Raw genomic sequence first — 23,650 nt, forward strand, 5'->3', positions numbered from 1 at the left:
TCCCAGGTGTGGCTCAACCAATCCTCCTGCTGAGCCTCTTGCACAGCTGGGATCATAGGCAAACACCATCATACAGTTCTGTTTTCTATTGCTCTGTAACAGACTGTCACAAAACTTAGTGGCCTAAGATCATTCTATCAGACCACATGGTTTTGTGTTCAGAAGTTGCTCAGCTGGGTGACCTTTCTGTCCAGGTGGCTGTGGCAGGAGACACTCGATGGCTTTTGGCTGGTCTGCCTGTGGGTTGGTCTGAAGCATGAAGGACAGATGGTAAGAAAGCTGGCTCAGAGGTCTAGTCACTGGCACCCACGGTGCTGGTCTCTCCAGAATGGTGGCTCCCATTCCCATAGACTTTTCCAGAAGATCAAGACAGACACTGCAAAGTTGGTTTTGATCTGGTTTTGGAAGTCACTTAACACATCCTATTGGTCATGCCAGAACCAAGAGAAGGGACAGAAATGACATTGGGCACTAGGTGAGGACACTCTTGGCAGTAAGATACAACAGCCTCAGGGACAGAACTTGAAGCCAGGACACTGGGTAGAGAAAGTCCAAGAGCCCTCACACCTGTGTCTGCTTTGTCTAGAACAAAAATCAAAGGACCACAGAGCCATCCTTGGAGTCTCACCCACTTGAACCTGTCTCCCATTTAATATGTTTCAGTACTTTGTCCAAAGGAACCTAGTAGCAAAATCCCGTTCTACCTGTGTTTCCGTCATTCACAGCAGATCTGGACAGCATTCCCTTTTACAGACCCACAGGTCTAGAAAAGAGAAATTTATCCTTTGTTGAGGCCATCTCCCAGGCTCCTAAGGCCACTGCTTCCCCCCTCAGCCATTTACCATGACAGCCCCCCAGACAAGGAGCCTCAGAACTCAGCAAACGGAGCTTATTGTTCTGGAAACAGTGATGGTTTAGTATCAATCATTCCCATCACCCTAAAGTAGTTCTGGCTGATCCAGCCCCTCCAGGGGCAAGAAGCAAAAGCTGAGGAAGGCACTCAGAATTACTGGAAAGACAAAGGGGCACAGGCTCAACTTGCCCTTGGCAATGGGAGGAACTTGGCTTTCAGAATCTTCATGACTTGAGGAGCCAGTAGTCTACCATCCAGCACTGCTTCTCTGCAGCAGAGCTCCTCATCCTGAGTGTGAGCAGCACTATCTCCTAGGCTTGGGGCCCAGAGACAAGAGGGGAATGGGCCAGCTGGCTCAGAAGTCACTCTCTCCTCTCTCCCTTCCTTCCCTCTGGCTGCCATGACATGAACTGCCTTTACCTTCCTGCTGTGATGGATGGAAGCTGTGAGCGTAGTGAACCTTCCTCCTTTTTTAAGATGATATGTCAGGCATGCTGTGTCAGCAACAAGAAAGCTAACTATCACAGCAGCAGCCTGAGAAGAGTTATAGATGCTGGAAATGGAGAGAATGTTTCGGAAACACAAACTCCCTGGGGCCTGGAGACTCAGTGTGCAGCCTGTGGGATACAATAAGCATCAACAGCCAGTTGCCTTTGGCAGGACTGGCAGGGTGGTCACCCCAGAAACTGCAGCCAACCACAGCTCTGAACTCAGCTGACTAAGATAAAATGTACCCCATGTCTGCAAACTGAGTTTTCTAGTGGCTTCATTTAAAAAGGTAAAAATATATTTACACTGAGAGTATGTGTTTCAGACTCACTAATTTTATATATTTATTAATGATTTTATATTCACTAAAAATTTTGAGTTACCTTTGTTATCTTTTTTTTTTTTTTCTTTCCTGAACACAGGGTCTTACTGTGTAGTCCTGGTTGGCAAGGAGCTATGTGGACCATGCTGACCTTGAACTCACAGAGATCTACCTGCTTCTGCTTCCTAAATGCTTGTACTACCATGCCCAGACTTATTTTATACTTTTATATTAAATGTGTTTACGTGAAGTCATTTTTGAAAAGACTAAATCAGTATGTACCCTTATTTGGAGCAAATAAGAATCTGGCCAACAGTGACTGACTCTTCCATTGCTATAGAACAGCCCAGGTCTAGAAGGGATGGGCCTCACTGGAGTTAGCCAAGAGGCCCTGTAAGTAGTGGAAGGGGCCTATACCGGAGCTCAAGGCATTTGCATTTAGGAGTCTGACAGAAGAAGATAGGCTTGCCTTTAGGGCCAGCCTGGGCTGCAATAGAAGAACCTGTCTAAAAACAAGGTACAAAAGCAAAATCAACCCTAAAAATTCCCAGGGAGAGCATCGACCATGTCCAGAGTTCTCCACTGTTGGGTTGAAAAAAGGAAAAACAGGCAAATTACCAAGAAAATAAATGCTTTATTTTTCTTTATAGCCATAGCAGTATAGTTTAATACACAATCACAGAGAACCTTGCTTCTCTCAAAAGAAGGCATATTATTCATGCAATTAAAAAAAAATCCACCCTGGTTTTGAAATGGAGTTGGAGTCAGGTGTAGTAGTGTGTCCCATTATTTCCAGCACTAGGGAGTTCAAGGCAAGCCTGGTCTGCACTTCTAGTCAGGCTACCTAACAGAGACCCTGCCTCAAAAACAAACAAACAAACAAACAAACAAACAAACGGTGCTGCAGTGGTGGGGGAGACTCCCCCCATCCCTAGGTCCCCTGAACATTCACAGCTGAGCATGAGGATGGAGGTATAAAAGGTGGTGGCTACACCTTAAAGAATGAAGCCCAGAACACACATGGAAGCTGGGGGCAGCAGTCTGTGTACTGAAGGAGCAACTGGCCCTGTCTCTCCCTATCATCATAGTTTGCAAGCACTCAAGAATTAGACAGTGGAACTCCAGAATGTGGTGTCGGCAAGGGTTTTCATCCATCCAGCTAGAGATGTGGCTGGGGTTGAGTGCTGTGTGGTTGGAGCTGAGGACTCTCTATCTGCTTAAATGACACTTAGAAGGACAGGCACAGGATTACATGGGATAGGTGTTGTGTGAATTAAAACAATGAAAATTCTAAATATAACTACATACTTCCTAGCTGCTACACATGATGAAGAACCAAAGTGGGTTATAGACTGGAGAGCACATGTGGAAAGAGCACATAATAAATGCTCCTGCAGTGGTCCAGAGTCTGTCTCCAGCACCCACTGCTGGCAGCTCACAACTTCTTGTAATTCCATCTCCAGGGGATCCAGAATTCTCTTCTGGCTTCCTTGGGACACCTGTACTCATTGTGCACATACTTAGAAAGTACACATAATTTAAAATAAAAATGATTTTTAAAAGTAAGTTGCAGGAATGGTGAGTTTGAGGCCAGCCTGGTCTACAGAGTGAGTTCCAGGACAGTCAGGGCTACCCGGAGAAACCCTGACTCCACACCATCCTCCCACCCCAGAAAATAAGAAAGAAAAGAATAAAGAGCACTTGTTACTCTTGCAGAGCACACGGTTCAATTCCCAGCACCCACATGGCCGCTCACCACTGTCTGTACCTCCAGTTTTTGTGGAGGTCTGATGCCCTCTTTAAACCTTCACAAGTACCAGGCATACACAGTACTCATACGATAACAGAATAAATACATCTTACACATACTCTAAGGAAGTGAATTACAGATTATATACGCATGAAATCTTGGAACACTTTTACCTGAAATGAAAACCAGAACAAGATGAACTAAAGAGTTTCACACTCTGAATATGTAAATCCATCCTATTATTTCATTTTCTTTGTTTTCCAACAAGTTGGGGGGAAAACATTCAGCAATAATCAAACTGACTTCACTCTTCCTGAACTGAGCCTGGGACAAGGAGTTGTTCCCAGAACCCAGTGAGTTTCTACCAATGACACGGTCTCCTGCACTTAAGGGCTGGCAAAATGACCTCAGAATGACACTTGACATAATCAAGTATCTGTAAAATCAGTGAGAAGAAATATCTAGATTGAAGCATTATTTTCTTAAGTGACTATCTTGTGTACGTAGTTTCTTCTCTAGTGGTAAGGTGTACTTTATTTAATCTAGTGTGAGAGATAAAATTCACCATTCAATGCCTCCAGATCTCACCCCTGATATGAAGGAATTACATACATTAAAGAATTTCAGGAACAACATATGGTATTGGGGTGGGGGGATGGGAAGGGAGGGTGGTTAGAGTGCATGTGAGAGGGCAGAGAGGGTAAAAGGGAGGGAAAGAGGGAGGGAGGGAGGGAGAGGGAACTGGGATTGACATGTAAAATAATAAATTAAATTTAAAAAAATGCTTTGACTCCAAAATTTAAGTTCAAGGACAAGTTACTGGGGAAAAGGATTTCTATTTTTGTTTCCACAGAAAATGAAAAGCTGTGGATTCCTTCCAGTCTAATGTGGTTTGATCAAGCCAGACTGCCTGAAACTGAGTACGAGGTGATCCTACATTCAAAACAGCTGGACAAAGCAGCCTTACAGACTACAGCCAGGATTTCTGAATCTTCTTCAAATCCCCCATGACAGCACCCCTTACCAGCAGGAAGTAGTTTGGAAAGAACAACACCCAAATTCCCAAATATTGTCTATAAATGTTTGTTTTCATTTAAATGGACTTTGTTATATAAAATAAATTAAAAAAAAAAAGAATTTAAGGAACAAAAGCTAGGCATAGCAGTGCATGCCTGCAGTTTCTGCACTCGGGAGGCACAGCAGAAGGTGAGGTGCTTAAGACCTATCAGGGCTAGAGCAGACGATGAGGGAAGCGCCTAAGACCCACCTGGGCTATAGTACTTAAAAGGCTTCACCAGCTTAACCTAATGGTGGTCAAGAGTCAACAGAATTCAATACATCCTGACAAATTCACAAGAACCAAGAGAAACTGAGAAGCTGGAAATAAACCAACATCAACTACAACTCACAACACTTTATAGATCTTTGCTGGCGTCTCATTGGTCCCCACACCTGCCCTGCCCCACACAGCTCTCAAGAGCACCTGTCTTGTTTTCTGTGGGTGGGCATGGGCTCAGGGAAACCAGAAAAATCAAGGGGTAGAAGAGACTCCAAGATATAAAGATACAAAACACGACCAAAATTTGCAAAAAGACTCCATGGGACTGCGACCTCACCACAAAACAGTATCTGGTGGGAAGTGTAGTGTCCTGAGGCTGCAGTCATCCAGATAATGGTGCCATCCCATTAAAAGCCTCTGCTTCCTGACTGGCAGAACTGGTGCAGTAGACAGAGTGGCAACAGTCCAGCAAGGGAAGATGTAAGATGGACAGACAGACCATTTCTCTGCAGCTGTGCAGAGGCTCCTAGGAAACCCTGCCCTAAGCAATGAAAATGGGCTGTCTGAGTTCAGCTTGGTCTCACTGTAGTATGTTCTTTCTATGTCTCTCAAGAGGGAGGCCAGGGTGCTGTGTTCTCAGTCAGCAAGTTGCATGTTTCCTTTCCTTGACCATCTTCATCAGGAACTCCTCCGCTCTGAGAAAACCAGCAGGGCCTCACCAAGTCCACCAAGCAGGAAGCTGCAAACGGTAGCAGATGGTTAGCTTTCTTCACCCCTTCAGCCTGCTTGGCACCTACAGACAGCAAGGAAAGGTGATGTAGCCCACATCCACCAGCCCAGGCAAGGTCAGATACAGCTCAGGAACCACCATGCCACGAAAGGGGAAAATGTCGGGGTAGGGGGTAGGTTAAGGGGTCTGGGAGGCTGCCTCAGGGAAGGGTACATATCCCACTTATCCTGAACAGTTAACTCTGAAGGAAAACATGAGAGGAGGAAGCAAGGCAGAAGAATTTCCCATGACCCCTTAGGTGCTTCTGGCTAAAGTGGATTGTGGGATATGAAGTTATACAGACATTCACAACCTTGTATTAGGAGGGGCATGGCTTCTTAGACTAACAGAACAGTTACAGGTGAGCATATAAATGAGAATCGTGAACTTCCCACCAGCACAGAAATGTAGCAGGCGACTTGAAAACTAAGACATGAGAACTGCAGCCAGGAAAAGAGTGAATATTCAGCATGCCTATAATTTAATACATCCAAAGGTCTCTCCATCTTCATTTACTGTGAAGAGAGCCAAGAGGTGGATTTGATGTTGTTTTCTAACCAGCAGGAGCAGTTCACAGAGGATCCTGTAGTCTTAACAGCATTAGAACTATTTAAGTCAAAGCTTGCGTGAACTGTTTGCAAACCTTGTAATCCTCAATATTCCTGAAATGAACACACTTCCCTGGGTGGAGGCATAAACCTGAGGCTGCAGAGCACACATGCCATAAACACCCATTCCAAGTGTCTCTACAGAGCAGTATTTCAGGGCTCTCCAGCCCTTCTCCTGCTGGTATCAAAGTTCCTGTCTCACCTTAAATCTATTACTGTGGCTGCCTGGCTAATTCCTACCCAACTCAACAGACAGATGATATTTTTCCTCTGATGAAGACCCAGCATACACATACACACACACACACACAAAATGAATGACCAAATTGTTAAATATGTTCCCCATCTCCCCTCTATATTTCAATCACTTGGTTTTTACTCCCTTCTACCCTACTAAAATGTATGTTGCTAACATCTCACTACCTTGTAGAATGAAGTTCACAATCTGATAAAGTATGAAACACATGAAAGATAATAAACAACTTTATCTTTTTGTTTTTGTTGTTTTTTTTTTTTATAGCATCTGATGGAGCCCGAATTTAAACTCACTATGTAGGCAAGATACCCTACACCCAGTTGAATGTGGTACTAGGGATGGAACCCATGGTTTTGCAAAAGCTTAGGCAGGCACTCTACCAACTGAGCTACATCTCTAGGCCTAGATAATACCTTTTAAAATGAGACGCCAACATTCAATTCAAACAGGAAACTGGTATGTTTTATTTGCTATAGTCCTAAAGGGATTTAAAGGATACTAGGACATTATTTTCTATTTACCAAGACTTGAGTACTCTCCAGGAAGGGGTCCTAAAGTCAGAGGGAGAGGATATCTTTTTTTCTTTCTTTTTAAACAGGGTTTCTTTGTATATCCTCAGTTGTCCTGGAACTCACTTTGTAGACCAGGTTGGCCTAGAACTCACAGAGGCCTGCCTGCTGCTGCCTCTGGAGTGCTGCAATTAAAGGTGTGCACCACTACTGTCTGGCTGAAAGTCTTTTTCTTTATTCTGGGTCTCAATCCCAGGCTGGTCTCAACTTAAGATGACTCTTGCCTCAGACTACTACCTCATTAGTAGTCTGCCTTAGCATTTCCTCCTGCCAGAGAGCTGTCTTGCTCTGATTTCTCTCCCTCAATTCAATACCTGGGTTTCTTTTGTTCATTTTGAAATTCCATACAAAATATGAAGGTGTGTGTATAAGTGTTGGAATTTTGTACATAACGGCATATCCAGCTCTTTACAATCATTTTCTAAAGATCCTTGGTGTTCATGAGGTCTGTACTGGGATAAGGTCTGGGTGACTGTCATGGTTGGCAGCCTGTGATGGATGGATGGCAGGCCAGGTGAATGATGGGCAGAGAGTTGTCATGGACTCCTCAGAATGAAGCAGATGCATGATGGTCATTCTCCACAGCTTAACACTTGAATCATTCCAATGAGCACTGCTCACATCTGGGGGCAGGTGCTAGGGGAAAGCCTACACAACTGACTGCCATGCAGAGCCACTTTCAAAGCCATACCCAGGGTGCCTAGGTGATGCTGCCAAGGATTCAAGCCACTTCAGATCCCTAATCAAGAGATGAGCAAATTCCTTAGGATCTTGTTGAAAAGTCAGATAGCATTTTTTCCTGTTCATTTGCAGGAATCTTAAGACTGGTGATTCTGACTCCAGAAAAACACTCTCCAGTGCCTTAAAGGCATTTTCTATTACAAATAAGAAGGTACTACTAGCATCCAGTCAGGTTTGCTACTTGGCATCCAACAAGGCACAGGATGGTACTCTACAACAAGGAATCTGGCCCCAAATACCAAAAGTGCCAAGAGTGACAAGCCTGACTTTATTTTTATATTTATGTATCTATTTTTTGTATGTGTGGCATATGAGCACATGAATACTATGGGGCACATGTGAGTATCAGGGACAATTTGTGGCAGTTGGATAAAGCTCAGACTTTATCCACTGAGCTTGCCAACCCAGAAACCCTACTTTAGATGGCCTAATATAACCAGCCAAGATACTGCCCTCCCAAGAGAACTGCCTCCCAGTTCAGGCATGGCTGTGACCATGCTCATCAGAGAACACTTTCCAGGTCAGTGTCTGTCCACTCTGACAGCTGCTGCCATGAGTGAGCATAGGCCCAACAAAAACTCACAGCAGTTTCTGTTTTCAAAGGAATATGGAAATCTACCTTTGTAAGAAGAAATCACCTAATTTCTAGATGCTACTGACTAATTTAAAATATGAAATTAATCAAAACATAAGAAACAATAACTGTACAGGAAAATACAGTAGTTCTAAAACATTAGAAAAAAATCCAAGACCTGCAAACCCTACCCTTTGGGACTTCTGATTAGTTTAAATCACCAGGGTACAAAGGCCAGCCACTTCCATCTGGAACTCACGAGCTGGTATGGCACTTGGCCATGGGCTAACCACCTGGGTAAGAGTTAGAAGTTGGGGTTACATCTTGACATACTCCTGGCTGTTCACTTTGTGGTTGGAGAATTCTTTGAGGCTGAAAAACCATCCCTAACTGCAAGAGTTCTAAAAGCCCAGGAATTCTCAAAGCCAAGGGTCCTTTTGTAACAGACATGTATGCTGCTTCCTTGGTTTGGGTCCAAATGGTCTCTCTTTCCATTTTGTTCAGGGCATAACCTCAGTTCCACAGATGTGACACAGCCTGGAGACAGAGTCCCTTCCAGACAATCACCTCGTTAGTAGTCTGCCTTAGCATTTCCTCCTGCCAGAGAGCTGTCTTGCTCTGATTTCTCTCCCTCAATTCAATACCTGGGTTTCTTTGGTTCATTTTGAAATTCCATACAAAATATGAAGGTGTGTGTATAAGAAATAAAAATACTGTCAAGAACTCAGGCTAGCACCGTAGATGGAAAGATACAGTGTCCTGTGTCTTCTTTGTGGCTTTAACCTTACACACTAACCTGTAGCGCTGACAAGGCTTTGCCAGTGCCCATGTTAGTTCTGTAAGTTTGGGGGGCTTTGGACACACTGAGGCCTGGGTTTGAATTACAGTATGATCTCCTCATGTCTATAAAACTCTGGGGAAAGTCACTTAAATGCCTCAGGACAGGACACAAATTTGGTGCTAGTGGGATGGCTCAATGGCCAAAAGTGCTTGCTCCTAAGCCTAAAGACCTGAGTTCAAACCATGGGACTCACTGTAGAAAGGAGAACCAACTCTGGAAATTGTCCTCAGACCACCAGATGAATGCTGGAGTATACACATGCATGTGGACACACACACACACACACACACACACACACACACACACACACACACACACACACACAGATAACACATACTTATATAACACACATATACAAAGGCCTGTGCTCCTCTTCTGACAGTTTTGAAGCATGTGTCTTCCTCCCCATTGTTAGTGTCACTCTGTTGCAGGACAGAAAGAGTAAGCGTGGGGTTAGCTGTGTGGCCTAGATCCCATTTTTAATCCTATATCTTGCAACCAGAACCTCTAGTCCTGTGTACTGTGGGTGGGAGAGGCCAAATCCTCTCCTATCCCATCGCATAGCCAACTTCCCATCAGCATCAGGTCCAGTGTCAAGCCAGTTCAAAGCTTGCCTTCAAAGCATATCCATCCATCCTCTCACTTTAGTCTTCATGTCTACTGCAAATTCAGTAAATACCACCCTATGCACTGCATAAAACATCCTTCTGGTTTTGTTTTCCCTTGAATATTCATTGAGAATTAGATAATAACTCACACTTATTTAATGTTTTCCCCATGTGTTACATACAACACTCAGTAGAATATATTTATGTGGTTTTTTGCAAGACAGACTCTTACTATGTAATCCCAGCTATCCTGGAACTCACTCTATAGACCAGGCTGGCCTCAAACTCACAAAGACCCACCTTGCTCTGCCTCCCAAGTGTTCGGATTAAAGGCATGTGCCACTATGCTTAGCAATGCTCAGTATAGTAATTTAACCAACAGAATCATAGCTATAGTATTAAAAATCTAACATTCCTGGGGCTGGGACAGAGGGGGAGAGTAATAAAAGAGATGTCTTGATTGGGGGGGGGTTCAGGGTTAGGGAGAAATCTAGTGCCAGGGAAACTTCCAGGAATCCACAAAGATGACCCCAAGCTAAGACTCCTAGCAATAGTAGAGACGGTGTCTGAACTGGCCATCTACTGTAATCAGATTGGTGGCTACCCTAATTTTCATCAGAGAGCCTTTATCCAGTAACTGATGGAAACAGATGCAGAGATCCACAGCCAAGCACTGTACTGAGATCTGGGAGTCTTGTTGAAGAGAGGGAGGAGGGACTGTATGAGCTGGGGGAAGGGGGTCAAGATCATTATGGGGAAACCCAAGAGACAACTAGGTGACCCCCATTTGGGGTTGCCTCACCCAGCCTTGATGCAAGGGAAGAACTTGGTCCTGCCTCAACTTGACATGGCATGCTTTGTTGACTCCCATGGGAGGCCTGTCCCTTTCTGAATTGAGACAGAGGAGTAGGGGAGAGTGGGGGAGAGGTGGGTGGGAAGAAGGCAGGAGGGAGGAGAAAATGCAGTTGGCATATAAAATAAAAAATTTAATGAACAAAAAATGTAATAAAAAATCTAACATTACCTCCACAGCTCAGGGGACATAATGGAGAAGGGTGGAAAGGACATGCAGACACACGGACAGAGAGGAGAGCTGTGGGACACTGTCTTCTGGGTGTTCCATGAACTGACTGCAGGTACAGATACCTGAATAAGACCAGCTCAACCACGACGAGATTAGTCAGCACTGCAGCAGGTGGTGCCAACTGAACTCAGTAAGCCACGAAACAGGGCAAATGCGAGACAGCATGAAGCAGGGAGGAGAACGCCAAAGGGAATGGGGGGAGCGAGTTGAGGGTAGATATGATCAAGATCCATTGTACATATGGATGTAACTGTGAAAGAATAAATAAAACATATTTGAAAATCTAAAATGATGAAGTCTTCCTCTTAAACACATTCTGCTGACATTTTGAGTATGCCACGTCCGTCCCTAAAGGAGTTAGTACTGTCTTACCCAGGAAACGCTCTCTCCTGTCCAACTGTCACCATGCTCTTTACAGCTGACCATTGCTATTATCTGAGTAAGTGGCCCATTGTGTTAAAAACTTTGTCACCGGCCTGTGGCACTATTGGGAAGGGTAAGGGCCTTTAAGAGGTGGGGCTAATGGGAGAAATTGGGTTGTTGGAGATGGGACCCGGCCCCTTCTCATTCCTCACTTACAGGCTGTAACATAAGGTAGACTTCTCACTCCAGCATATGCTTTCCATCATGGCATTGGCCTCACTCAGGCCCAAAGGCAATGGAAAGGTCTGAAACAGAGCCAAAGCTAACTTTTCTTCTCTAAGTGGGCCTTCTCCAGTGCTCATTACAGCAGTGCAAGGAGAACACATCACTGTGTGTTTCTTGTGTGTCCCTCGCAGGCTTTGACCCTCTACACTGTGATGGTGCCCAAGTCAGTTCTAAGTTATAAAGCTTTGGACACAGGGAAGCCTGGGTTTGAACTATGTAAAATCTCCCATAGCTATAAAATCCCGGAGGGATTAACATCACTTAAATGCCTTATAACCCCAGCTACTTCATGTTTAAAATGTACATAGCTCAGAGGATTGTGAAAGTTAGATGATACTAATGAAAAATGTCAGATATATAGTAGCCTCTCTGTGGATGGTTAGGTTTTGTATGTATTATGTGTGCACATGGCAGCCAATCATTCTCCCCTTCGACAACAAGGGATCAATGGTCACCCACTCTGAGACAGATGAGTGGCTAAAAGGCACTCTGGTGACACGGTGAACTGAAATTAGTTAGGCATGGAATCTTCAGTTGTTGAAATTGTATCAGGTCATATAATATATAACAACATACTGTATAAATGTACAATATTGTATATCATGTAAGTTGTATAAAAGTAAGAGTACACTCTTCTGAATGTAAATTCACACACTCTTAACAGTTGAAAGCTAAAGAAGCAGGGCTTGCTTCCTCATACCTACCACCCCAGCATTTGAGAGACTGAGGCAGGAGGATTAATGCAAATTCAAGGTCTACCTAGGCTATAGTGTGAGGTGTAGGTTAGAGGAGAGTGCTTGCCTAGCACAGGAGGCTCTGTGTTAGCTTTAGTACTGCAATCAATCAATCAATGACTAAATAAAACAGTGAAGGCTTCAGTAACATGAAACACTTCTTAGGATGGAGATATCTACCCACACACATTCCTGCTTTATTTGAGCAGAAATCAGTATTGTGATGAATTTGCATCTTCTCTCTCTGCAGAGAACTTACCATCCCACAGTTGCACTGGTCAGGATCACATCAAACAGCAATAGTGACAAGCCAGCTGTGATGACCTGGAGACAAAAAAATGCCATCAGGGCAGCAGGAGTCTCAGAGACTCTCATGCCATTTCTCCCAAACTTTAAAAAGAACTGTCTCTGACATTAGACACCCCTGCCCATACATGCGTCCTCTGCATTTAGTATAGCCTCTGAATAAAATCATGGCATGGAAAATGCTACGTCCTATAGTCTTTTGGAGTTCCCGAGGAAGAATTTAGTTTCTAAACTGCTCAGAAGAGAGGTGTAGTGCCAAAGTCACAGAGAGACTATCAACAGTATTCCTCTTGTCTCATTGCACATATTCTAGCTCAAGTGTCATGTTGACCACAGACATTGATTGGCTTAGATCCCCAGGGGGAATACTTATCTGTCCATACCCGTTCTAATACTCTAGTCTTTCTAGATTGTGACACACATTCTAAGAAACCAAGGGCTTAATGGGGGAAGATAGCAGCTGAATCACTAAATTACTTGAATCACAAAGATGGAGGCAGAGGGAAGAGGTTAGTCTTATGCCTTTTAAGAAATTCCAGAGGACTTGGGAATGGCACCCCTGGGGTTCAGACTCCAAAGTGTGCCTCAGAACACACTGAGTCATGAAATGAGTGTGAACCAATGACCCAACTCTATCCACACTTAGAATGTCCATGTTAAGACAAGGTTGTGTCTAGAATTCTGCATTCTGTAGGCCAGAGACGCTTCTCTGAGGAAGGTAACTCCAAGGACATGATTTCTTGCTGAGAGCCATTCAAGCTGGATGTTCTCAGAAACCTCTGCTATTCCACCCCAACCCCTGTCAAGGGGTTGCCCTGCACTGTCCCAGAGGCCTTTCCAGGTGTCCCAGCAATGGGTTTAGTAAGCCCCTCCTCAGGCACTATCTTTCCTTCTCTCCTCTCCTCTTTCCTGCCCCCCTCCTTCCTTCATTTTCTCCCTCTTTCCCCTTCGCCACATGTGTGTGTGTGTGTGTGTGTGTGTGGATATGGTCACTCATGTGCTATAGATGCATATAGAGGTCAGAGGACAACTCCATGTGTTGGCCCATACCTTCTCCCTTGTCTGAGGCAGGATTTCTTGCATATGCCAGGATAGTCTGCCCCACCAGCTTCTGGGAATTCTCCTGCCTCCTATTTTGCTATAGAAGAGCTAGGGTTATATATGCCTACTGCCGTGTCTGGCTTCCTTTGGGCTCTGGGAATCTGGTCCTCATGTGTGAATCACTTTTTATTCATCATCTCAGAGACAAGTCTGTTCATCTGACCCAGAACCTTTAGAAACTAAGATTGTGAATTATTGTAGGTTATTACATTTGTTTAATGATGTAAAGATGTGTTGCATTCTTTTATTCTGCATTTGTTCAACTCTGTGAAATTGTATTACCTTGCCAGTCTAAAGCACATGACTGGTCTAATAAAAAGCTGAACAGCCAATAGCAAGGGAGAGGAAAGGATAGGCAGGGCTGGCAGGCAGAAGAGAATAAGTAGGAGGAGGAATCTAGGAAGAGAAGCAATCAAAGAATGAGAAAAGGAGGAGAGGAGGACGAAAGGGCCAGCCACCCAGCCACCCAACCAGAAACGGAGTAAGAAATAAAGGCACACAGAAATAGAGAAAGATAAAATCCCAGAGGCAAAAGATAGATGGGATAATTTAAGAAGAGCTAGCTAGAGACAAGCTAAGGCAATGCATTCATAACTAAGAATAAGTTATTTATTGAGAGCAGGGTAGCAGACCCCCCCCCAAAGAGTAAAAAAGTTCAAAACAAGACAAAACAACAGTGACTCTTTGTGGTTATCTTTGTCTCCTTTGAAAACTTTCTATCCACCTTACTTTATTAATTTGCAGCAAAAACTTTGCCTATACAAAAGACCTCTATATTGTTTGCAACGACATCAACACCAAGCTAGAGAAAGAGGAAAAGGATGATGGCTCTCTCCTTCCTCCTCTCCCTCCTCCTTCCTCTTTAGTCTGTGAAATAGTCCCTGTAGCTTAGGCTGGCTTTGATCTTGAGATCCTCCCAGTCCAGCCTCCTGAGGACTAAGACTGAAGGCGTGTCCCACCATCCTCAAGCTTTTTGTCAACTTAACATCTGACATGATATGTGTGGTCAAAATTCGAAACAGAGCTGTCTTTTAGGGCAAACGTCTAAGTTTGGAAATGAGCCATGCTTCCTATACAAATGTGTTTATTGTCTCATCTTCCAATAGGGGACAAACCTGGAGCTTCTGAATGCAACGGCTTTTAAGGACCACTGTCCCATCATGTCTTACTTTTCTATCAGAAGTATTTCATTTGCACTTTTCCCCAAATGTGGTGACATATTATTTGTGATTTATTAAAGCTTGCCTGAGGGTTCAGAAAGCAAAGCTAGCCCCAAGCCATAGAAGTCAGGCAATGGTGATACACACTTTTAATCCCAAGACTCAGACAAGCAGATGTGTCTCTGTTAGTTCAAGGCCACACTGAGCTACATGAAATTGATCCAGTCCTAAAGAGAAACAGCTCACACAAAGGTACTCCCAGCACCTGAGAACACATGCCTTTAATCCCAGGATTTGAGAGGTATAAAAGGAAGAGGCGGCAGTATAGGATTCGTGGAGCTATCCAGATCACCCTTTCAGTCTTGGTAGAGACAAGATAGCCATTTCATCTGGGTAGAGATAAGAGCCACAGTTTTGCTTCTCTGACCTTCAGTTTGAAGCTTCAACCTCAAAATCTGTCTCTGGGTTATAATTAATTGTGTTACACCCAAAATATTTCATCAAGGTTTTCCCATTTATCTGTTTGGGGAAAAAAATTATCTTATACTGTATGTCTGCTTTCACCCCATTCCTTTTTATTTGCACTCTTATCGCCATTTTCTCTTTATTTGTTTTCATTCCACAATACTGAACAAAATTAACTATCCTGATAGTCCCTTTTTTCTTTCAAAACATTTATTGTTTCCTGGCACAGCGCCAACAGGGATGTGTTTCCTGGAAGTAACCGGAGGAAAGTTTGCGATCTACAATGGCCGTAGGCTGTACTGTCAGCTTGGTGCACTGCAGCGCCCCACTGTGACTGTGGGGACCCTGCTCACATCTTTCTCTCTTTCTTCACCATTGCATGCATCGCATCCTCCTTTCTTCAAAAAATGTACATTTATTTATCAATAATGTGTACATGCGTGCGTGCGTGTGTGTGTGTGTGTGTGTATGTGAGAGCGTGTGTGTGTACATGTAAAGGAGATGGTTTTCTCCTTTCACCATGTGGGTTCTGGGATCCGAACTCAGGTGGCCATGTGTGGCAGCAGTGACTTTGTCCCCTGAGCCATCTTTCTGGTCCTCCTTCACCCATCTTTATCGGTTCATAAAGGCTTCCTTTGCCCATCTTCTCTGCCTGTTTTCTGACAGTTCTTCACGTGACTTAGTCATGACTTAAAAAAAAAAAAGGGAGGTGTCATTTCTCAGGGACTATTCTCCACCAGGCCTGTGCCTCTGCACCTGCACACAGTTCTGGAGCTGAGCAGGAATCCCATCTGCCAGGATTCAGGCAGCTGGCTCGGCTGTGCCTGTGAATGGTGCCTTTTGCCAAGAAAAACATGGCTTAAAATTTTCAAACGAGTCCTTACTTGAAAATCAGTTTGGTCTAACAGCCATGTTGGTGCCTCTGCCTCTGCTCCTTCCTAGAAATGTTTGTGCAACCTCCCACCTTCCTCTTAAGCCACATTTTCCAGCTCCCCCGATGTTTTCTCTTTTAATAAGAAGGCTGCTGATGGTTGTGACATGTGTTGACATGTTATAAATCAGTGTGGCTTGTTTCTGTTAGATTGCAGCAATGTGCTTGCCTGGCTGGGCTGCTGTGGGGCTAAGCAGCTGCTTTCCCATCTACTCCATAAGAACTATCATACTTCCGGATTTCACACTTTCTTTCCTTCCATCACTAGTCCCAGTGGGGCAACCTCTCAGTAAGGTGCATGCTAGCAGCCGGGTAGTCCAGCCCGCCCGCCCAGGAAATGGCTCCTAAAGGCTGACCTCTTCATGTCTGAGGGTCAAATTTGTATCTGCTCAATGTGACAGGTCTCTGTACACAAAACTGCTCACTCCTAATTTTACCTATGAGGAAGTAAAGGCCAGTGTTCCAGGTTAGAATATAATGGCTCATGCATTGCACTCAGGGACAATACCCAAGCAGTAGCACCCAAGCAGTAGAAGGACCTCCCTGGCTAACAGGTAGGACTGTGACTCGGAGATGCTGTGTGACTTGCCCCAGGGACTTTGAGGTTTGTGGCAGTATGAGTAGAACCAAAGCCTTGTCTCCTAGCTCAACCATCTCTTAAGCCAGGAACTCAAGAAAGGGACACACAAGCTACATGTGGCTTTAAGAAGCCACTGGAAGGTAAGGGAGATAGCTAAGTTGCCTCACAAGCATGGCCCCAAAATCCATGTAAAAAGCTGGCATGGTGGTAGATGCTTCAAATCCCAGTAGTCTCGAGATAGGCAGAGACAGACAGATCCCTGGAGCTCGCCTACTTGGTGAGTTCCAGGCCAATAAGAGATTGTATCTCAAACAAATAGTAGAAAAGCACTTGAGAAATGATACCTGAGGTTTTTCTCAGACCTACACACCCATGTACACAAGCATACAATGCACAAGAGTACCCACATGCACATACACACACACACACACACACACACACACACACACACACACAGGAAAGCAAATCTCATGTCTTCACACATCCACATTTACAGTGACATCATTTGCAACAGGCAGAATTAGGAGCAACCAAAAGTGTCCATTGAAAAATGATCATGTAAAGAACCTAACTCACAGTGGAGTATCACTAAGCTTTTAAAAGGAGGAAATCCAATGCATATTTAAGCATGGATGTTAGACCAAGTGCAAATAGATTCCACTTGTACATTATCTAGTCATAAATTCACAAGGCAGAGAGGAGAATGAAAGTTTCCATGACCTAAAAGGGAGAGTTAGTGTTGAATGGGTATAGAATTTCGATTTAGAAAAAAGAAAAATTATTGAGAGAGACAGTAGTAAGGGTCACACAATGGTATAAATCCACTTAATGCTACTGAACTGTTTATAGCTGCTTGAATAAGAATGGTTCCACAGCCCCATTATGACTGAATGCTTGATTACCAGAGAGTGGCACTATTTGAAAGGATTAGAAGGACTGGGAGTATGGCCTTGTTGGAGGAAGTGTGTCACTTTGAGGTTTCAAAAGCCCATGCATGCAAAGTCCATATTCTCTTTCTCAGCCTACACATCAGATTGTAGCTCTCAGCTACTGCTACAGTGCCGTGAGTATTGCCTGCTCCCCATTATGATGATAGTGGACTATCTTCTTAAATTGCAAGCAAATAAGAGTTGCCTTGGTCCTGATGTCTCTCCACGGCAACAGAGCAGTGACTAGGACACCACTCTAGAATGGTTAAGGTGCTGGCGACATGGCTGAGCAGTCAAAGTGTTGACTATGCAAGTGTGAGGATTTGAGTTCAGATCCCCAAAATCCATGTAATTTCCATGTGGACATACCATCTTGCCTGTATTTCCATACAAAATGTGAAGACAGGATCCTCAGACCAAGCTCGCTGGCAAAAACAGCTTTGAGGTCAACTGAGAGATCTCACCTCCATGAATGAGGTGGAAACAGAGTAGAGGATGATTGCCAGCACTAGCCTTGACTCTACATGCTCAGGCACGCATATACGTGAACAATAGAAAGAAAAAGAAAGGCTAAGACAATAAATCTTATGTTTAACCAGAGAGACAACAGAGAATTTAGTTGCTGACTCCCCAATGCCAATGGATCACAGAGCAGTCATGCTACCAGGGACAGCAAGTACAGATTGCCTTGCCCCTCCCCTATTGTTTGCTAAGCAGCAGTTGTGGGAAGGCATTGATTCTGATGTTTGCTTGTACCAGGGGTTTCTTGAATGTCTTAATCTTTTTTTTTTCCTGTAATAACAGAACACCTGTGTAATTTATAAAAAACAGGGATTGAGATGGGTATGATGGTAGATGCCTGCAAATCTATTTTAGCACATGGCTGGTGAAGGCAAGGAAGACTTATTTTATTTTAACATGTATTTATTTATTATTTATTTTTTATTTGCAGGGGAGATATGTGTCACGAGTTGACTCTCTTTCCACTGTGTGGCTTTTGGGAATTTGGGAATTGAACTCAGGTTATCAGGCTTAGAAGTAAGGCTGCTGCTTCTGCTTCTCCTTCTCCTTCTTCTCCTTCCCCTTCTTCTGTTATCAGGCTTAGAAGTAAGGCTCTTCTTCTTCTTCTTTTTTTTTTTTTTTAAAAGACAGGGTTTCTCTGTGTAGCCCTGGCTGTCCTGGACCTTGCTTTGTAGACAAGGCTTGTCTTGAACTCACAGAGCTCCACCTGCCTCTGCTTCCTGAGTGCTGAGATTAAAGGCAGTGCCTGCAGAAGCAAGCACTTTTTTCAGTTGTGAGTTAGTTTTAACAGCTAGTTGATACAAAGCCTAGATCAGATTAGCCTGTGGGCATGTCTGTGGGGTATTATCTTATGTTAATTATGGTGGGAAAGCCTGCTTACTATTGGGGCACCATTCCCTGGGCAAGAAGTATAAAACAGCACAGGTAGGCATGCATTCATTCTTTTCTGTTTTGACTGTGGATGCATGTGGCCAACTATCTCAAGACACCTGTGCTTCCTCAAGGACTAGAAACAGAGCTATTGTAATCCTTTTTCCTCTAAGTTGCTCCTGTCAGAATATTTTATCACACCAACAGGAAATGAAACTAAGACATCCACTGAGCTCTCTCATTAGTTCCCCATGACCCAGTCACAAAACTCTAAAACTAAGGCCAGGGAGCTGGCTTAGTGGATAAAACACTTGCTGTGAAAAACCAGAGTTCAGTTCCCCACAGCCCATGGAAAAGCCAGGCAAGCATGGGGACAACCTGTAATCCTAGCAAACAAGGCAGGGCAAAGAAATTGAGCCAAATTCAACCTTTTTCACAAGAGCCCATGATAATCAACCCAATTTCAGGAGAACAGCATCATCTATGAGGGAAAGCCTTATGAGTTAATTGTCCCTTTATACTGTTGCAATGACATTAAATGTCTTTTTTCTATCATTTTATTTCTTAAGTACTAATCCCAGTCCCCCCTCTCTCCTTTCCTCCTGCTCCTCCCTTCCTCTCAACCCACCCTACTTTTGCTCCTCAGAGAGGGTAATGCCTCCAAAGGGGGGGTCGAAATCTGTCCCATCACCATGTTGAGGCAGGACCAACGTCCTTCCCCAGTGTGTATAGGCTGAACAAGGTATCTCTCCATAGGAAGTGGGCTCCAAAAAGCCAGTTCATGGCTCCACAAACTGCCCAAACCACCCACTGTCACCTACATTCAGGGGACCTAATTAGATCCTGTGCAATATCCCCAGCTGTCAGTCCAGAGTCAGAGAGCTCCCACTAGCTTGGGTCAGCTATTTCTGTGGGTTTCCCCCTCCTGGTTTTGACCTCTTTGCTTATATTATCATTCCTGTCTCTCTTTGACTGGACTCCAGGAGCTTGGCCCAGTGGTTAGTTGTGGATCTCTGCATCTGCTTCCACCAGTTACTGGATAAAGGCTCTATGATGACAATTATGGTAGTCATCAATCTGATTACAGGGAGGGCCAGTTCAGGCACCCTCCCCACAATTGCTTAGAGTTTTATCTGGGGTCATCCTTGAGTATTCCTGGGAATTTCCCTAGTGCCAACTTTCTCATTAACACCATAACGATTCCCTCTATCAAGATAATTCTTCTCTTGCTCTCCCTCTCTGTCCTTCCCCCAACTTGACCATCCCATTCCCTCATGTTCTCCTCCCCATTTCCCTTCCTTCCTCCACTCCCCTTCTACCCCAACCTCTGCCACACTTCCAAGTTACTCAGGAGACCTTGTTTATTTCCCCTTCCTAGGCATTTGGAGGGGACAGTCAAATCATAGGGCAAGTGACCTGGGACACAGTCGGTATTAGCACGGTGGCTGAAAGCAGGGGGGGCACTTCTCATGCTCCCTCTTACACGGTGCCCCCTCCCTGCCAAGGCTCACTGGCCCATAGAATGGGATGCAACCTTCACACTGACTCTAGGGATGACTCACTCTCCCTCCTAGTGCTCTACACTTCCTAGCCTGCCTGGTTCTTGCCAGTCCTTGACCTCTTGACTAGAGCCATAACCCAGAGTCCTAGGACTGAAATTCTAGAAGGGCACTCCACCTGAGTTCTAACTATGACCTGCTATTTGGTTGTCAACTTGACTACATCTGAAATTAAAATCCAAATATGGAGGGTTATGTTTCGCTTAATTCAAAGTAGGAAGATCCATTTCTAATCCGATCTTGAGGTGGGACAGCACATGCCTTTAGTCTGGGTCTTGAGGCAGGAAGACAGACCTTTAATCTGGGACACACCTTCTGCTCCAAGCTTACGTAAGGAAATGGAAAAGAAAAGCTTTTGCTCTTAGTCTGCTTGCCCTAACCTTGTTAGCAAGTGCACTCCTTCGATGGTATTAGAGCCTTCTTCCAGCAGATACTGAAGACAAGCTGAGTTATCCAGCTTTGTGGACTGAGCAGCTCTGGGATTCCTGGACTTTCTGTTCATAGCCAGACATCATTGGACTAGCTGGACCACAGCCTGTCTAAGTCTTTCTATGTATAGAGAGGTTCATTCTATAAGTTCTGTTACTCTAAAGAACCCAACAAATACACCTGGATTTCTGACTCTATGTTCCATCTGTCATTTTCGGAGGTAATGAAACTCTTATGTCCCAGTGGATACCATGCATGGTTCCCAACTAGTTACACCTCTGAGCCTGCCTTGCTGTATGGCAAATCTCCCAAATTTGGCTATCTCCTTCTCTCCTTGCCCTGGACTTTAGGCCTCATGTCCAGGGACTAGGTAGTTGCCACATGTTCCAAATTGAATAGTTGGTTGGTTTTCCAACTACACAAAACAATCTTTTCACCTAAGCAACAGGCAGTTCCTGATTAGAATTGAGCTTCCAGTGTTCCTGAGCTGAGCGAGTTCAGAGGTAAGGACCCCACTGAAGTAACCTTACTCCAGGGTCTTTCCACCTTTTCAGCACCTCCAACCATCTTTCATACAATAATACTGCTCAGGTTACAAGAAAGCACCTCAAAATAAACTATGTCTTCCTCCACAGTGTCAGCACAGCATCTGCCCTCTTTAAAGAGCTCTTAAAGTGGCTGAGGCCGCCCTCGTGGAAGGCTTCCAGCTAATCACAATCTGCCATCTAGAAGATGCAAGAAATGCTCATTAATACTACTTGCTGTTCTTGCTTTTGAAAGCAGTTTTAAGAGATACAGGTTTTTCCAAAGAAAGAATCTTGTCAGCTGCACATGTCCCTGAAGCCTTGAGTAACAAGCACTAGAAGTTCCACAGGCACAGCTCATACCAGCAGCAGCGGGAATTCAATGCTACCAGCAGCGTCAAGCTTTGATCTTTAGGGCTTTGTTGATGGATCTCATAAAAACTGTGTTATTTAAACAAATTTTGCTATTTAAAGCTACTAAATTTTTCAAACATTCCTTTGAAACCTAAGATGGGGTGGGGGCAGGAAGATCAGTGGGGACTTGCCAGACAACTTGGGGGCATGTTGGAGATCAGAATTCCTGTCTGCTGTGACTTCGATGCACTTAACTCTTTTGGCAGTTTTGTTTGAGATGTCCTGGAACTCACTATGTAGGCCAGGCTGGCCTTGAACTAACAGAAATCAGCCACTTCTGCCTCCTGAGTGCTGGGGTTAAAGGTGTGTGACACTGTAGCCAGCTGTCATGACTCTTGAGAAAAAAGAGGCACCACAGCCTGCCCCTCAGCAAGACCTCCCTGCTGGAGACTTCACAGGTCTGCCCACACAATTCCTGCTCACCTCCCAAATGTCCATCCCCAGAAAGCCTTTCCTGACAGCCCCCACAAATGTATCAGTTTCTTCTCTGGGTTCTCAGGGTTCCTTGTCACCACACATGCCAAACTCTACTCAAACATGTGGCCTGGTTTCTCTAAGCAGTGTGTATGTTAATCAGCTGTGTGTGCTTGGGAGCGAACAACAGATCTCCATGGGATGGATGTCATGTGACTCTATGAGATCACAACACTGATCACTTAAAATCCTTCACAGATGCCAGCTAACTGGAACCAAGCCCTTACTAAGATACCCCCCTGTCTCTCACTGCTAATTATCTCCACCATTGGGGGTAGGAAGGGCTCCACAGAAAGGGTTGAGATCAACCTGGTGTCAACTCAAACAGGAAAGGTTCTAATGGCATCCTGGACCAGCTGTGGCTTTAGAAGCACAGGGATATAAGAATGGAGAATTTTACTGTTGAATTTCATGGGTGGAAACCAGAAGAGAACATTTCTTAAAGGAAAGCATGGTAAGTTCTTACAGATAGACCGAACAGGAGATAATCTGTTTCTTCTTTCCATGTGTATGTACACATGTATGTCCATGTATGTGTTGTTGTTGTTGTTGTGTAAGTGTGTGTGTATAGGCCAGAGATTGATGTCATGAATTTTCCTCAACTACTCTTTCACCTTATTCTTTGATCTCTCAGTCAAACAGACCTCACCAGTATATCCAGTTACCAGACAATTTGTTCTTGGGATCCTGCCTTTGCCGTCTGAGAAATACAGGTGAACTTCCACCATCACCCAGCATATGTGGGGATCCAACGCTTGTCCTCTTACCGTGTGGCAAATGCTTTAACGTCAGAGTCATCTCCCCAGCACCTAAGTGTAGCTCCAGACAAGCTGCACTGATGCCACACCTACAGAACAGCCCTGGTACAGATGCTCAGGGGATGATATACACACTCAGAATGGGAGTCTGCTTCACGCCTTTAGTGCCAGTAGCAAGACCACTTCCTCCTGCTCTGCCACACCTCCAGGGACAAGTGAGCAGCTGGAGGAAGTGATTCTTCCACTGTCCAGGTCTATGTCAGACAATCCTGGAGTCTGCACTGCTGACTCACATAGAAATGACCCAAACCGAGCTTACTTTTAAAGTTCAAGTGGAAATGTAATATGATATTAATAACTTGCCGGGCAGTGGTGGCACACGCCTTCATTCCCAGCACCTCAGAGGCAGAGGCAAGTGGATCTTTGAATTTAAGGCCAGCCTGGTCTATAAAGAGAATTCCAGGACAGCCAAGCCTACACAGAGAAACCCTGTCTCAAAATAA

At 44.5% G+C, this 23,650-nt stretch overlaps 1 protein-coding gene across 3 annotated transcripts in view; it reads right to left on the reverse strand.

The window, feature by feature from the left end:
- Positions 1–4,867: 4,867 nt before the first annotated feature.
- Positions 4,868–23,650, reverse strand: part of Tmem241 (transmembrane protein 241) — a 96,113-nt gene continuing 77,330 nt past the window's right edge. For 2 of the 3 annotated variants that reach the window (XM_051201219.1, XM_051201217.1), the window contains 2 exons: positions 12,385–12,449; positions 4,868–5,432 (listed from right to left, as the gene is read on the reverse strand). In XM_051201219.1, coding sequence (XP_051057176.1) covers positions 5,372–5,432; positions 12,385–12,449 — 126 coding nt within the window. In that variant the 3' untranslated portion in view covers positions 4,868–5,371. Of the gene's footprint in view, positions 5,487–12,384; positions 12,450–23,650 lie in introns of all 3 variants that reach the window. The other variant, XM_051201218.1, reaches the window with a different exon arrangement.

This window comes from Phodopus roborovskii, unplaced genomic scaffold (assembly GCF_943737965.1).
Source record: "Phodopus roborovskii unplaced genomic scaffold, PHOROB, whole genome shotgun sequence".
Taxonomy (NCBI): Eukaryota; Metazoa; Chordata; class Mammalia; order Rodentia; family Cricetidae; genus Phodopus; species Phodopus roborovskii.